This window comes from Salminus brasiliensis, chromosome 19 (assembly GCF_030463535.1).
Source record: "Salminus brasiliensis chromosome 19, fSalBra1.hap2, whole genome shotgun sequence".
Lineage (NCBI taxonomy): Eukaryota > Metazoa > Chordata > Actinopteri > Characiformes > Bryconidae > Salminus > Salminus brasiliensis.
Window position 1 is genome coordinate 16,272,314 of NC_132896.1, and position 17,814 is coordinate 16,290,127.

General features: G+C 40.0%; 1 protein-coding gene across 4 annotated transcripts in view; it reads right to left on the reverse strand.

Moving 5' to 3' along the window:
- Nucleotides 1–3,493: 3,493 nt before the first annotated feature.
- fgf13a (fibroblast growth factor 13a) overlaps nucleotides 3,494–17,814 on the reverse strand; it is a 189,562-nt gene continuing 175,241 nt past the window's right edge. For all 4 annotated transcript variants that reach the window (XM_072663094.1, XM_072663092.1, XM_072663095.1 and 1 more), the window contains 2 exons: nucleotides 13,236–13,434; nucleotides 3,494–5,951 (listed from right to left, as the gene is read on the reverse strand). In XM_072663094.1, the coding sequence (XP_072519195.1) occupies nucleotides 5,815–5,951; nucleotides 13,236–13,434 (336 nt within the window). In that variant the 3' untranslated portion in view covers nucleotides 3,494–5,814. The remainder of the gene's footprint in view (nucleotides 5,952–13,235; nucleotides 13,435–17,814) is intronic.

The window sequence follows — 17,814 nt, forward strand, 5'->3', positions numbered from 1 at the left end:
AGGCCAGAGACGAATCACTGGCATTTCAAGAGAGCAGTTTGAGATGACTTTTGTTTAGTTGCATCATCATGTTGGAAGTTGGCTGTGGCATTAGATCACTAATTAATTGATATTAATAGACCCAAATTGTGCCAAGAAAACAGCTTGGCCACACCATCACACCACCTCCAACAGGCTGAACTGTGGAGGTGTCAAGTAACAAAGTACAAATATGTTATTACCTTACTCATGTAGACATGTTGGTTATCTATACTTTAGTGAAGTAATTATTTTTTAGACAACTTTTTACTTCTACTTCTTACATTTTCACGCAATTATCTTTACTTTCTACTTCTTGCATTTTAAAAATAGCCTCGTTACTCCTATTTCATTTCGATTTGTTTTCATTTCCAGCTTTTTTGAATCATCATTCAAAAAACCAAGAAACAAAAAAAACCCTATCCAGATATATTGCGGCATCCAGAAAGTGTGAATTTGATTGTGGTTGGATGAGAAGTATAAACATATACCATTATAAATTCCTATTGGTTTGTAAGCGTTCCATCGCATCTGCACGTCACGTCACACTTCAGCAAGGACATAGCAGACGTATGTAGCCTAGTATGAAGATGTCCGTGGCAGAGACTCAAGAAAACTTGAGTGAAATGTCCTATCTAAGCTCCACATTTACATTCCAATAAAGCTTATTGAAAATATGCCTCTGAAGTTTGACTTTTTGCACCATTACAATACTTATAGGCAACTACTCATCATATTTTCTGCTCTATGAAACATGTTAGTGCTCAGTAGTGCACATAGATGCTCCTTTAATATATTTGATATTACTAAAAAGCATTCATTTTCAATGGGCAGATATGCAGCTGAAACAGGCAGCCTAGTGCATCCCAATATCCTTCAACATTAACATTTTAATATAACATTATAGTCTTTATGGCTTTTAGAAAAATGTTTTTTGGGGGAGGTGGGGTAGTGTACTATGGTGTGGCCTTAGCTTTTGGCATTTGTTTTTCTAACATTACTTTTACTTTTATACTTTAAGATGTTTTGAAACCAGTTCTTTTCCAGTCTTTTTAAACCCTAGTATCTACATTTCTACCTGAGTAATGGATGTGAAAACTTTTGACACCTTTGTTGGGGAATCAAGGAAGGGGAATGCATGGATTTCTGCTGTTGGTGCCAATTTCTGACTCTACAAAACCAAGATTCATTAGACCAGGCTATGCTCTTTTCCAATCTTCAATTGTCCAGTTTCAGTGAGCCTGTACTGGCCTCCCACTGGAGCCTCAGCTTTTCTGTGGTCTGTCTGACAGAAGTGGACCCAACATGTCATGGTTCGACATGTTGTGCATTCTAAGATGCTTCTCTGCTCTCCACAATTGCACAGAGTTATGTGGTTATCTGAGTTACTGTAGCCTTTCTGTCAGCTCTGACCAGTCTGTTAATTTCCCTGTTGACCTCACTCATTAACAAGGTGCTTTCGTTTGCAAACCTGACAGTCACTGGATGACTTTTCTTTATTGCACCATTCTGAGTGATCACTAGAGACTGTTGTGCTGGAAATCTTAGAAGATCAGCAGTTCTAGAAATCCTCCAACCAGCCAGTCTGACACCAAAAATAATGCCACGCTCAAAATTTACTAGCATCACCCCTCTCATGGTTGATGTGAACTTGGCCTGAAGCTGCCTGCCTGTGTCTGCAAGATTTTATGCACTACTATTACACGATTGGCTGATTAGATAACTGTAGACCTTTATCTAAGGAAGTGGAAGGCTGCAAGTGCTTGGTAAGTGTTTGTTGAATTCAGTGTTGTGAGAGCAAGACGTAATTCAATCAGAATGATAAGTTATACACTCTAATTATCCATTTTCAATAGCCAATCCAATTACTTTACAGCTTTTAATTTTTAAAGCCAATCACAATAATACACACTTTAAATATAAAAAATACACATTGTTTGGTGTGCAGTTTAAAATATTCAATTGCATAGTGCAGTGTGTAATAGATTCATAGGCACATTGCAAATAAAAGTATATACAGTACATGTACATGTGCACTGAAGCGATGATGACTCCTCATCAGTTACTGACAAGCTGCCTGCTGCAGAAACTGTAGAACGAGGATTGGTAGTCATCTCTGCAGCTCTGCATACTCACTCACTCACTCACTTGGGTTATTCCACACAACTGAGTGTGGACTACAGGGCTTTCCATACCAATATTGATTCATTACATAAAATGACTTTTGAGAGAGATGAGCCTGGTCTCTGCAGGCAATTAAAGCACAGAGGCTCCTCAGAGTGATTCATCTCTGTCCAGAGGAGGATATGGCTGACTCCACTGTGCTATCCACCAGACAACATAAAAGAGCAAATCCACAGTACCTGCTCCCCCAGCAGATCTCTCCTACAATGTATAGCTCTATCACACACTGCTTAGCTTTTACTCACACTGAAAAATACCCAGGAGAGATCTTGTGTAAGTGCTGATTTGAATTCAGATTCTATGTCTAACTATTCTGTTGGTTTTGTTTAGTTCCGGTCTGACGACTAGATTTAACCTCATAGTTGGAGGATCAGACTTCTAAAAATCCCATGCATGTTTTTATTTCCCTTTTATTGATTATTAATAGATAATAGGTAAAGGAATCATGGGAACATTAAATATTGTCTTATCACATGCATTAGTCACTTAAAATTCCATATCCTAAGTGTGTATGATTTAGCCTGTTAATATCCCAGGCACTCTGTAATGGACTGGTGTCCTGTCCAGGGAGCATTCCTGCCTTGCTCCAAATAATTATTCTTCGAAACAGGTGCCATTTGTGTCCACAGTGTTTAATTAGATGCATTAAGTCCAAAAATATTTTAATCATTTTTCAATAGTACATGGCCTTTTTAACATGCCTGAATTGAGCAACATAGATGGGTATTCCTGTTTACATAAGATGCATTCTAAAAATATATATATTTTGTGCAAAAATTATATGATGATGATATGATGTGTGTCACTTACTACCAGTTTGACTTACTACCCCGTCACACTAACTTGTGTGTATAAATAATGTACTGTTGCTTTATGGGACATCACAATGATAAAGTAATATTATTTGAGCCTTTGGAGCAGTCAGGAACAAGAAATAGAAGTTCTGACATTCTGCCAGTTATGCTCTCTTGGACTCTGGCTGCTGATGGCAGAACGCAGACTCGACTAGGATAAAATATTTGGTAAAATTGACCACCCCATCACGTTTCACCATGCTTTAATAAAAAGAATATCGATAGGGATTTCATGCCTGACATGAGAAAATATGTTTTTCAGAATTACTGGGATAATAAGATGGATGGATGAATTTCGTGCTACATAGCTACTATAGCTTATTACTAAGAAACTACTTGCAAACATTCTAGGTGATATGAGAGAGGAATGGAAGACTGGACCGGCCAGTGGGTATTCAAGATAAAAGAGAATTAGTCAAATAAAGCAAGGAGGCAGGTTTTAAAAGTATAGCTTAATATAAACATTTTATTCAGTGCATTTTGTGTATACAACAAATAAGAAACAACTGGAAGGTACAAGGCAGAGCGCCCATCAGTACGTGTTGTTTTCCGGTTTATTCCTGGTAGTTTGGAACACAAGATCCAACATGGGATTAATACACATAGCCTACATCATGCAGCTCTAATCCTCCAGTTCCTGCTGTCTCCCATGCAACAGATATGTTGAAAAAAACTTTTAACAAGTAAAGAAAAACAAAATGAAAATAAAGAGAGAAATAGCCCAGAAAGGAAACGGCCAAGAGAAAAGCCCCCCTGTAGCAGTTATGAACAAAATTAGAGTTCCAGAGGGAAAGAGTACATACAGTAGCCCACAAAAAGGGTCCTCGTTGTACACAACTGGATTTTGTACATGCCCTGTACAAGAGAGGTTAATTTTTTTCTTTTTTTTTTTCATTTTCAAGTTTTTTTTTTTACTTTTACAAATAAGACATATCCTATAAAATGTTAAGCCACCTAAAATTCCACAGTTTTTTTTTTTCAATTTTATTTATTTATTTATTTATTTAATAGAAAATTGTCACAATAAGTTACTCATACACAAAATGGAGTCATGGGGTCGGAGGGGTAGGGGGTGGGTAAGTTGTTGGTGGTGGGAGGGGGTGCTGGGGAAGGAGATGCGGGAAGGGGGGATGTGGGTGCTATGTTGGGGGATTTCGGTTCCTGCCTTGTGTTACTGGTCACTTAGACCAGCATCAGCTGAAGGACAGGATAGCCGTGAGCAGGTGAGGCAGAAGACGAGCACTCGGACAGGCTGGAAGGGGGCTTTAGACAGAGACGACGGGACCCAAATGAAACAAGATGGGAAACATATAACAGTCCTCTCGCACCACGCACATCAGCAAAAGCACATCTCCAAAATACTGAGCCCTCTCCTCCGCACAGCCAGCAGCCCACCTCCAACCTCTTTCTCTGCTAACATGTAGGCCTACATTACAAGCATTATAGTTCATCACTCCCTGGCATGCGTATGTATACTGGCGTGGTTCAACTTCTTAAAGGGACTCTCTTACACTTTTGTCTTTGGTGTGCTGGAATCTCCATTCACTGGTTAAGCCTAAGAATAAAACAACACTGTAGCAGTTCAGTTGGGGTGGGATGCAAAGCAAAAAAATAAAAATAAAAATCCTGGCAAGAAAAACCATAGATAATCTGGTTTATATATGTGATAATTCTCATTATGACATTGTTGTAAGAATATTATGAGATTATTCAACTTTTTAGTGATTTTTTTGCTTGATATTGTCATTTTATTTTAAAGAAATGGCAGATCAAATAGCTTGTTTTTAGAAATCTTGCCTGAACAGAGTTAATTTCGCTGAATATAATTACTCAAAGCAAAGATAAATGTCAGATAATGGTGGAATAATCCTTTAATATACTTACAACAGTCTTTAAATCATAAATATTAGACATATTACCAAGAGTTCTGATGACTTTACCTGCCAAGATGAGGTTTTCTGCAGTGTGGAGAGGGACACAATGGGCTGAAAGGTCATAAATGCTCACACAGCTAATTCAAACAATTAGCTAAGCAGGGGCAAGCAGCGTACCACTCGATGCTAAATTCGAGAGGCAGTGCTTCCCCTTTTCCGAAGTGAGCACAACGCAGGCTTTAAGATTTCCATGCTGGAGAGGGCAGACCTCTCTGAGCAAGTGCACTAGAATGCAGGCGAGCTAGCGGCTAGAGGCTAGCGCCTGCCCCGCACAACAGGGGCTTCACACTGGGGAAGCATGGAGGACAGTGGTGCCTCTTTACCCTCGCACCCAAGCAGCTAATCCCTCACTCACTGCACTTCTAACAAATGCATCCGGAGATAGTCTGGGTCAGTGATCCTTCCTCAATAACAAAACCAAACAGAAAACCCACCTCAGTGTGGCGTGCTATCACCAACCTGAGAGGGACTACGCTGAATGCCCAGTCATATCAAAGGCTACAATTTTCATGGTTTGCTTTTACGCAAGATGCCGTCACCATGGTGTAAAAGTAAAGTCTAAAACCTACAGCAGTCCAACGCAAAACAGACCAATAAGAACGGTACTCTAGTTGAGATACGGTGTGGCGTTGCTATGCGATTCAGTTGTCTTTGTCCTGAACCACCGAGAGCTTAGTTTTTTTTCTGTTTTTTTTTTTTTGTTCTTTTCTTATTTTTTGTGTTTATTTTTATTTTCATGATTTTGGAGAGAAGTCTGCGTGAAGTCACGAGCGTCCGGAGGTTTTGGTGAAGGCGTAGGGTAAAAGCGGGCCGGGCGAGCTGGGCTACGTGGACTCATTCTGACTCACAGCTTTGCCTCCATTGAGGACGGCCGAGGCACTCCGGCTCTTAGTGGGTGTACCGCTGCCGGAGCGCGAAAACTCAGTCAGGTCATGCAGAGAGGGCTCCCGGTACATGGTCACTGCAGAGAGAGAGAGACAAAAGGAGAGAGAAAAAGAAAGATCTTTACTCAATGAATAGAATTAAAGCATCATGACAATCACTAATGCAGTTTGTTAGGAGTTTGCCTAACTTTTGAGTGGTATATGTAAATAAGCTGTTCTGAGAATCTGCAGGTGGTGGTGAGCAACATGATTGTGTGGGTTTACTGCTGAGTGGACAGACTTATCATAGCCATCATGCAAAAACATTTTCTCCCATTTTTCCTGTCTTCTGACATAATGTGACTCTGACTGCTGTTCTTTATATTGTCTCACAATTTTCATGATGAACAAACCAATAGAAATGCTCCAAAATGACTTAAAAAATTCACATTGACTCCCATTGAAAGTTAAGAAAGTTTTTACCTTGCTCTGTAATTTATTTACTATTATTAGTTTATTACTAATTTACAAAATTTACTAGTTCCAGATCCCAATTCCCTTCCCCATACCAAATAATGCTACCAACGTCAGCCATGTGATGTTAGGCCAACCAACCACTGCTTTTTGAACTTCTGCTAATGTAGCGTCAGGGGGCAGCTCAGCACACTTGGAGGAGAGCACTAACTGCCAATTCTGTTCTGTTGACTAGTACTGTCCTAAGTGAGGGAGGCCATCCTACTCACCTAGAGAGAGCGGGACAGTTTTGCAGTCTCAAGATTTAATATGTTAGGGCCAGTACTTATATAACTGAGGGAGCAAATGGGCTGTTTTTGCAGGTTAATTTCCATATAATGGTATTTTCTGACAGCACATAATGTGCATCAAATACATTAACTTTGTCTACAACATGTGTGAAACTTTGGTTTTATGTGATATTGGCCCCTTTGAAAATAATTAGGATTTCTAAGAAATTAATCAAAAACATAATTTCTGATTTCATCATGCACTGAATACTTCTCTAAATGTCTGTAAAATAATCAGGGTCAGGTATTTACACCCCTAGGGGACAGTGCATCTGCTGTCTTATTGTACAGCAGACCACACCGAAATGTGCTTGTGGATAACTATGTACTATGCCAAGTGCTTCAGTTCTGGTCCTGCCAGAAGACTCGAACTGCTCGTCTCGTGCTTCAGCAAAAATATCTGTTTCCATGCTAGCTTTGCTTCTTGCTGTGTACGCAATGCATGTCACCTAAACTGCTGGCTTCAGGACATCTGTAACCTGAGGAGCCCTACATTATAGCTGTAACCTCTGCTAGATGTTGGCTGGTCTTCTAAACTGTGACTGCAGCAGTGAGGGAGTCTTCCTCACACAAAGCTTCTTCTGCCTACAACAGGCGATCGATACTGCACTTCAGTGGAAAGCTGTTAGAATCGATAGCTGACGTATTAGCAGGGCTGTGGAGCGACCATGCTCACAGTCGCTCTCCGGGGGCAATGCAGGAGACTGGATGGCTGAAGGCTGGTCATTATCAGTGCACTCTCAGTAATGCTGTCTCTGAGGTTTGTCCACCACCAACTCGTTATTAAAGTAAAGCCATATATTCTACTACTCCTATAGTTCTGTCAAAAGTAAAGAAGCGAAAGGTCCGGCTAATTAACGACTGATCTGTTGACCACATCCTTTCAAAGCACTTTTCTAGTGGTTTTTGCGTAACAGGCAAATTGCCTGAGCATGTAGACTTCCTCAGAGCAAGCAGGAGGTGCACAGTGGCAGTAGACACTCCATTATAATTCTTGGAAGTAGGTAACTATAGGGTGCCTTTACATAGACCTCTGTCAGAGACTCTTTCTGTACAACTCTTGGCTCTCTGTAGAGAGGGCTCTGTGCAGAGCTCATGCGTGCAGTACACTGACAGTTCCCTAATTGGTCTTGTGAAAAGCTAGCTCGTCCGGACTTAGCCAGGTAGAGATTTTTACCATCTCTGAAACCCTTCAGAGTAATTAAAACTGTCACATTAATTTAGCATTTATGCATCTCCAGTTTTTCACATTTGAGTCAGATTACAACTATCATAAGAAAAGTATGTTTTTTACACCACTTCAATGTCATGCCCTTTAGATCGTTTAAACATTTAATGACAAATATCATGACAGAGTGTCCACTTTTCTGTGGGCTTTTAAACCAAATTCACTCTTAGTTACCTTATAGATAACAATTTTCCAACCTCCTGAATGGTTGCCCTATTTTGTAGCTCATTCAAAGAAGCAGTCCAGGCTGAATCACACTTTATAACTTCAACATGAATGGGCGGGGCTAAACTGCTGTAACATGAATAAGTGAATAGACTGTATTTAATGGGCTGGTTTTCATAACCTGTAACAGGATGGCTTTGCAGCTTAATTTTACATACTTTGCCATCGAATTATCAAAATAAATCAAACAATTTAAATATCTCAACACAACTAATAGAACATGTGCTTTCTGCAAATTCAACACAAAATGAGACATTTAATGACGACGGCAGTCTCAGGATTATTCACACTCCTAAGTTGAATCTTTAATAAGAGCACACATTTGCAAACCAGGTGTCAAGAGTTTCCGTAGTTGCATCAGAATAAAGCATATGCTGGGGCTGCTTTGCTTCCTCTGGCACTACAAATGTGCAGTGTGTTCAGGGAAAGATGGAATCAATCATCAAGAAGTCCTAGGAGAAAACATCATACTTTTTGTGAAGAAGCTGAAGCTTGAGCTTTATTGGGCCTTTCCAACAGCACAATGATCCCAAGCATACCTCAAAGGCCACCAAGGCTTTGTTTCAGAAAAAGTCCTGGAAGATTCTGAAATGTTCGTCACAGTTGCCTGACTTGAAGCCCATAAAAAAAAAATCTTTGGTGTGATTTGAAGAAGGTAGCTGCAGCAGCAAACCCAAGAATATTGGTGAACTGGAGGCCACTGCTCATAAGAAGGTGGTAAGGTTCCTCAGGAACGCTGCCAGAAGCTGGTATCTGGCCTTGTGTTGAATTTGGAGAAAGCACTTGTTATGTTAGTTGTGTTGAGCTATTTGAACTGGTCTTGTTTGAGTGTTGCAAACAGCTGGAAGTCAAATGGACTGAGTGAAGGGTCTGTTTTAAAACCTTAACTATGTTTTATTTTATTTTATTAACTATTATATGATTTTATTATCTATTATTATCTATAACTATTTTATTTATTTCAAAATTATTATTATTAAACTTGGTTATTAAATTAAATGTTTTATGTTTTCTCTCAACAGCGAAAAGAAGCATGTTTAGGCTGGATCCCTTGTTGCACCTGAATCTGTGTCTGTGCTGTGGTAATGGCGACAGTTCAGTCTGACTTATCTGATGTGTGTATTTTATTAGCTGAGGAGAGGCAATGTCAAATCATTGAAAACGTCTTATGTGAATAACATCTTCCAGCCCTCAGCAGCAAATTCTTTGTAACAACAGAAGACACGTTGGCTCTTTTTAACAGCCTCTCCAAGCCAAGGCCTTAATCCTAATCCTTCTCTATTTCATTACCATTCATCAGCTCGCACCTTTTAGCATCCTCCTTTCACCAGCTAGCCTAGTTTTACACAGAATTACCACCTACAGGGAAAGCACACATCTTTACAGCCTCTGAGAATGAATGTGCATTCATATGATGAACACATTTTCACATTACAGTTGTACAAAAAATCTGTGAAATATTTGTTAATGCGATTTCATTCATTTACCTAATACATTGCAATAGAAAATGATTAGTCATCACTCATTAGTAATTTAGCAAATCTGGAATGGAATGGAAAGATGCAATTTAATATAAAACATGGCTTACACTATTTACAGATTTCTTTAATAATTTGACACAAAAATGACAGGAATCTGTGCATATATCCCTTGATAAAATATATATTGTTGCTTTCATATTAATACTTTATATTTATTTTTCTTTTGTTTCTAAAGTTCCAGCTACTATTTAATTTATGTAAATTATGCAAAGTTACATTATTAAAAACAAAGGTGCCACCAACCTTTAGCAAGACTTTACTAGAAACATGGGACTCATGACAGCATATGACCTCTACCATGACAAGTTTATGGCCTGGTTTAGTCAGTGTTATGTGCCTTTGTTCAATTAAGTATTACAAAACCTTTTGATGGAAGGTTCTGTCAGAAGATAACCAGGTTTTGAGGTATAAAGAGTTTCCACACAAAGTATAAAATGCTAGACAGAACCCTCAAACCACTATAAAATGTTCCTATTGTGTGAAGCTTTTTATAAGAGCAACACCAGCAGCCTTTTAGTCCCGCCTCCTTTCTCTGCATTCCTCTGCACAGAGTTCTGGGGGAACAGCTGCAGGTTGCTGCCACCCAATCAAGGACAGGTAATTTTACAGAAAGACACTACCCAAACCAGAGGACTGGTAGAGAAACAACAGCAGGACTACAATGCGACAACACTTTCACGTTCTGGAGGGCTGAAATGATGAACGATTTGGTGGTATCTCAAGTTTAGCAGCTGTGTTAACCTGTAGCTTGTAGCTGTGTTTAATTAGATCATGTCTCAAATGGCTCCCTACTCCCTATATAGTGCACTAAATTGATTACAAAACTAGTGTTGTCTACTAAACTTAGTGCAGATTTCCCAGACAGAGATTAAGTCTAGTCTTGGAACTACAGAGCATTTTGAATTGTCTCCAGTGTCCAAAAGGGAAATGTGTAGCTTGTGTCTCTTGCAAACACAGTGAACCAAGACAGGATCTACTGGCTCGCTGTCCATCACATCACATGACTTAAACCTCAAGAGACTTTTTTCAGGGAACACACAACCAGCTACCACACTGCCACATTTTTTCAGTCATTTCATTGATGCTGCTCTTTTAACCAATTAAGGCTCTTTACACATGCACATACAGTACTTCTCTTTTTCAAGCACAGTTATTTAGAGAACCAAAGTGGTTCTTCTATGGCCTCACTCAAAGAACCGTTTAAAAAGATAAAATTACATTAGCCTTCAATAAACAAAATTTTGTCTTGTATAGTTACCATTTTGTTGTTATGGTCTTGTTACAACCATAAATGTTTGTTGTTGTAGAAAATATTTTCTAGGAAACATTTATTTCTATACAACTTGAGAAAAGGTCTTCTCACTCAAACCTCTTCTCTATAAAGAGCCATCCATTTAATAATTTTTAGGCAACTAAAAAGTTGGTTCTTCTATTGCTTTACTATACAGAACCTGTTAGGACACCTTTAGGTTTGAGAGTGTAGAAGCAAACCAAGCTCAAAATAAAAAAAGAAATGAAGAAAGACCTGTACAGCACTCACTGTCAACGACGACACTGTCTTGCCAGCTGTCAAAGATGACAGTGCTCACATGCAATACTTCAGACAGGTGTTGGGAGGAGGCGTTTGAGTGAACACACACATACATGCATACACATTCACTTCAGGTGAGTGAAGAAGTCAAGACACTGCACTTTTCATTCACCTGCAAATCAAAATATCTAATCCCCAGTGCCCCACCTCTCAGCTCTGGAAACAGAGAGGCAGAATCAGAGCTGAACAGAAGAGCGCTGGATTCACTTTGAGGAATAGCGCATCACAACAGCCCTCATAACCATATTTGTTGTGATTTTTATTTTTTATTTTTTTGCACCGACAGCTCTTCTTTTCACCAGGCTGGAATTTGTGCTGAGCCTTCTGCACTCCTCCTTCTGTCTCTCTCTCTCATTCTCTCTCTGTCTCTCTCGTTCTGGCTGGCTCTTGTTCTTTCTCCCTGTTGACAGGTAAAGTATTCAGCTTGCAGATGAAAGAGTCTATGCCTCTTTCGCATCCTGTTGTGGAACACAGCTTTCTTAGCTGCTCTGCGCTCTTCCTCTGTCTCTGAATATGTGCTGCCCTTGCCTGGACAGCCTTTGCTTTGTCAAAAACATAGCTGCATGCACTAGAACCTTATCGTTTCTGAAACAGACAACGTTTTTCACTTTCAGCCGGAGGTGAGGGGCTCACTGGCTTTCTCTACACTTCACTGTCTTCTAACGCAGAGCTCTGTTAGTCTAATAATTTATCCAGTCTTTAAATACAGTTACACAGACTGATACGTTGACATAGAAATAGAGGGTCTCCTCATGTAATGCTAAAAGCACTAGGCTGTTAATAACAGGGTTGTGGGTTCGATTCCTGGGTTAGCCAAGCTGCCACTGTTGGGCCCTTAACCCTCTGCTCCCTATTACTAGTGATAGGGGGAGTTCACATAAAGGGGGATTGGGTAATTGCCATTCGTAATTGGGTAGAAATTTAAGTCAAATTAGAAATAAAGTATTAGAAAAGGACAAGTGCAAATGGCTGAGTTCTTTCAGATCTTGTCCTCGTACGCCGGTGTTCATCACAGTTTGGTGATTTTTCTGCACCTACACCTAAAAAAGGAACTAGTGGTGTTGATTGGCTTACAATCTAAAAAAATATATCAACCAATGTAAATTAATGTATTTTGTTATGTTTAAGAAATTGGTTTATGTAAAATGGTAAAGCATTTATGAAAGTACATCTTAGTGAATCACCCTGACGCTGGCTTACAAAGCCAAGAATGGACCAGCCCCTCCGTACTTGATGGCAATGGTCAAAAGCCGATCGGTACAAAGAGCCCTTTAGGCTTCAAGTACAGCTCGGCCTGACCCGCCACTCATCCAGATTCATGGAGGACAAGCATCCAGACCGAAGTGGTGGAACAAACTTCCCCATGGTGTCCAGACGGCAGAGTCGCTTCCTGCCTTCAACCGCAGACTGAAGACCCGCTTCTTCCAAAAGTATCTGGCAAAGTGTAGTGTATGTTGAGTACCGTGGTCTTCATGCTGACTTTTGTATTTGTCAGCATCTAGCTTCGGGCATCTTTAGGATTCTAGTAAACGGTGAAGCACTTTTGTAAGTCACTCTGGATCGGATGGAGTGTAAGAACATATTGTAGGTTTAATCAATTCTGGTCATAGAGGTCTGGTTTCTGGTAATTCTAAAAAACAAAATAGGTGCGTTTGAACAAGATCAGCGGGACATAGCTGCACTACAACTGCATCTGAAGAACCTGGCTATAAGCTCTTGTACCTTTTAAAGTTCCAAATGATGGTGGAGCTTTCAACTAGAACCTTAGATTACACTGCAGAAAGTTTGTCTTTATCACCCTGATGTATTATCTTGCAGTTGTGACCTGGGTCTCTTCCAGTTCATTCATGAATATGCATGGAAGAACAATAACCTTCTATAATTTACAGAAAAGAATGGCATTTACCTGAATATCTTCTGTCCAAAATGATCATACTCACAAAGACAACCTGAAATTCGGCAACGATCACGATAAAAATAAACAAGCGCCTCACCTTTCAAAGGCTTGGGTAGGAAGTGTGCGGCAGGCTTGTTCTTCTTCACATGGTTTCCCTTCATGATCTCTCCCTCCTTGTTCAGGCCTAGGTACCAGCCCCTGCCTGACTGCTGCTGTCTGTAGATCATGGAGGAGTATGTCACGTAGTAGTTTTCAAACACTGACTCCTTGAACTTACACTCCGGTGTGAAATGTTCCTGCAAAGTGAAAGAAGGAGGGACAGGAACAGGAGAGAAAAGAGAAGATGTGAGGACCCATGAATGGCTGAAGTCATATTATTAACATGCCAGGCCTGGTACTGTAAGCTAAAAAGAAAACATTTTTATAAAAATAAAGAAGAAACACCTCAGGCAACCTTCCTCTTCCTGTTACGCTGGTGAGAACTGATGCAGCACTATTATGTAATGTTCTGATGGAGGTTAGTCAGGTGATTGCCTGGATCCAGCACTTCTAGACCTACAAGGACATGGCTCCTCATTAACACAAAGGCTTCTTCCCAGCAGGCTTGGTCCTCTGCCGACCATCTACTGTGCTAAGCAGCAGCTAACAATGTAGAGTGTTCAATGGTGAAGGAGTAACTGCACTACTGAACCCTCGATTCTCTTTGTTGAGCATCTACTAATTGGTTTTTGAAGGCTATCCCACTCATAGCCTTCTCGTTAAAGCGTTCAACATGGCCTGGGGCCAATATGAGTCCAATAGCAATACCTAATATTTATTCTGGGAATTGCAAGGTAATAGGTCATGTAGGCTACACTTTTTAATAAATGTCTTTTTATTGACACAAGAGGCTTTGAACTACAGTGACAGTCATTTGTTCCATTTGTTACACTATACATAGGGAGATAAGAATGAAAAGACCTGAGGGCCTCCAATCTGTGATCTTTACTGTTTCACTTCAGCAAATAAAGTGGAAATGCTATGCTGTTTTTTTTTTTCCATCGAGAAGTAACTTGTTCTATTAGTTGTGTTCAGCTATTTTAAAAGTTCTCGTTGGTTTGGTTCATTGCAAACCACATGAAAGTTTATATATTTTGCTAATAAAAACATAAATCATTATATAGTTATATTAAAAAATAACTATGTATATATTTGAAAAAGTAAAAATGAATGGTCAGCTAAAACTTCAGTGGTGTAAAAGGTGACAGAAACTGTATCCAGATTTGCAAAAGTACTGTTTGAGGAGTAAATGTTGCATATGAAAAAACACTGAAGTTACATTTACTGCATCTTGCGCATCCTTAACCCTGTTCTGAAATGCTGTGAGTGATTAGATAGCAGTCTGTCTGTACTGTACGTGCAATGCATGTACCCTTGGCTTTCTCATATTTAAACAGCTGACCATGAATATGCTAGACACTAATTTGAGCACCCCAAGCATCCTTAAACCACATGCATAGTCAAATGCATTTCTAGTTATTGGGATTGAAATCTTACGGGTACACTATACAACAAAAATGGTTTTGTAGAATACTTAAAAGAGCTATTTGACTCAAAGATAGTAAAAATAGTGAAACCTTTTTTGGTGCTATATATACAACCATTTTTGTTCTACCTATTCTGCACCGAAGACTTAGCTTAGCAGTATTTTGTTATATTGTACAAGCCTGTATTAGTATACTGAATGAAGTTGAACTGAATTGAACTGAATATAATTTACATTTTAAACAATTTTCTACTAAACATTTAACCCAGCAACAAACATTTGAGTATTTGAATGTTGCTACATAAAACAATGTCTGTTCCAAATAACCCTTAAAGAAGCATTTTGGGTGTATAAGGGTGTATGTGGCATTTAATAGGCCAATCAACTCATAGCAACCGATTGTATTGTTCCTCGTTTTCAGGTTTTCCTGATGTCTTCTCAAAAACTGCAATTTTGAGAATGATTATTCTTTTTTCTCTGATGGTAACTTCAGCAACAGTTTTTTACAAGATGTTGGTTTTAAAGAAACATGGGAATTACGACTGTAGGGGGTAAGTAGACTGACGGGATTTGTTTGGTTTGAGAGTTTTGTTATAAAATAACTCTTGGAGAGATGGACATATTTACAGTGGCTAGAATGGGTCTCAGATCACCTCCAACGTTCCACAGATCTTGAGTGCATTAATCTTGGGTCTTGGGTGCATTAACACCTGCGTTTTCTCTCCAAAGGAGAGAAAACGCAGGAAAAATGGCCAAAGAAATGGCCATGCATAAATAGAGTCTAAGTGTAAATAAGCTCTTAGATTTTCTCCCAGAGTACTACATACTTTACACAGAAATAGACTCAGTAAATGTTCACTGTGTAAATGTACCCCTTATTGGTTCATTCAGCGTGTGTCCTTGAGAAGCTCCAGGCGTGCCCTTGTCAGCCGTTCCTCAGCCGGCCTTGAGCTGAACGGGAGTGCCTCGAGTACCAGGAGAATAGAAAGCAGTCTGCTCTCAGTGACTCACACATACACGCCGAGCACCCACACACGCGGTGTCAGGAACGCTTTCGATGTCGCACATGGCCACTGACACTGTGCCTCACCAGAGATGGACTGTCGGATCAACGCTATGCCTGGGAGAGAATGGATGGTTGCCCGAATGGAGGAGAGGACATTAGAGGGGCTCAGAGCCATGTTTCAGAGTGGCTGTCCTACTGTGGGGAAAGAGTGGAGACAACTATCTGGAGTGCCGGGGACACAGGGTCAACACTTGGGATCAATGCCTCACCCCCAGGTAAACACGCCGAGATCAATTTGCACAGAATGGCTGGGCACATCATCTGTCAGCAGTCAGCATTGTTGCCATGAAACCCTGGGCTGTTTCAGGTCAGATACAGAGAGATAACCAGCTTTAACCACAGCAAAGCAAAGCTTTTCTTTCACCGAATTTAAAATGGTACCCTAATCTCTGTTCTCTGTATTGGGAATTGGGAGCACTATGCATGGTATTATTAAAATGTACAGTTTACCTACTCTAATTATGGACATCATGGGCTTTTAAGGGTTAATTGTTTTTAAACAGTTCTTTTTCTGAGACCAAACAAGTGCTCTACATACATCTTTAATCAAAAAAATCCATACAGGGTCAAAATATACATGCAGCACATCTAATATTTGTTAAAATGCCCCTTAACAAGGTGTACCTTGACCAGATGCTTCTGGAAGCTACCAGCCAGCTTCTGGCAGAACTCTGGTTGGATATTTGACCACCCTTGTTGGCAGAATTGGTTCAATTAAATTTGTAGCCTTCCAGGCACAAATGTGACTTTTAAACATAGTCCACATATTTGAGGTTAGTACATTCCAAAAGTTTAACGTTAGCACATTTTGTCTTGTCCTCATCCATCTTTGATATGTGTGTCCAGTCATTGTCCAGTTCGGACACCCAACTGTGTCCAAATTTCAACTATGTAGCTGATGGTTGGAAGTTATGCTGAGGAATTCTAAGGTAGTTAGAGTTTCTTCATTATTTATTTTGTGCAAAGTACCAGTTTTGAATCAGCCCCAGAGCATGATGCTACCACCATCAGGCTTAACGGTTGGTACATGTTGCCTCATTTTTACCTCGTCCAAATATCTTTGTCACTAAAACTATTCTCCATGAAACTATTCTCCTGCATACTTTAAGCAGGGGCCTATTTTCTGGATGGCAGCCTCTCAGTCCATGGCCTTAAAAAACTTTCCTGACTATAGACAGTGACACTGGTGCTTCAGCAGCTTCCAATTTATAGCCTAGCTTTGGTTGTTAAGGGGCTACTCCTGACCATCCAAACCAAATTTCTCTCAGTTAAGCTGAGTGACAGTTTGTCACAATTACATTTGCAACAACGTATTTTTGAAATGATGATCTTGGAATCTGCAGTTGTTTGAAAAATGGCTCCAAGAGACACTGATAACTTGTGTAAATCTACAATCATCCTTCTCAGATCTGCATAGAGCTTCCTAAACTTTCCCATTGTACAGTGGGTTGTTAAATGCAATGAGTGCTGTAAAACAAAGCCTTTTTATGTGATCTTAGAGAAGCTACATGCTGTAGTCCATCATGATCACTAACAGAAAGTAAAAAGTTTGTCCACCAATGAGAAGTGGCATGTGAATCTTGCACTATAGTGCATCAGGTTGTTCTTACCTGCCTGATTCGCACAATGTCTGTACACTAGCAATTGCAGTGCATTACGGGACTGTACTGTAGGTGTTGTGGATGTCCTCATATTTTTGGACACCACTACAAAAACATCTTAGAGTGAATGGGTCACAGTTCTGGACATGTCCTTTATCGGTCTCTCCAGCCCAAAGGAAACCCTCACTCGCAGACCGCCCTGATCTCTTCACAGTTTAAACTGATTACTGCCTCACTCTGGTCCCGCTTACATAAACACGCCGTTGTCAATGGCAACTGGTAATGCCGCAGTGGAAGGTCATATTAATTAAAACCAGTTGGAGCACAAAGGCAGAACGCAAAGCTGCTTTCCTAAAACGATCGGATTAAACCCCGTCCTGCGGAGGACAATTAATCATAATTACGATAATAACAACAACAAAAACAATAGCAGTGAATGCTGAGAGTAGGAGGAAGGGTGGGAGGTTGCCCACGTTACCAAGCA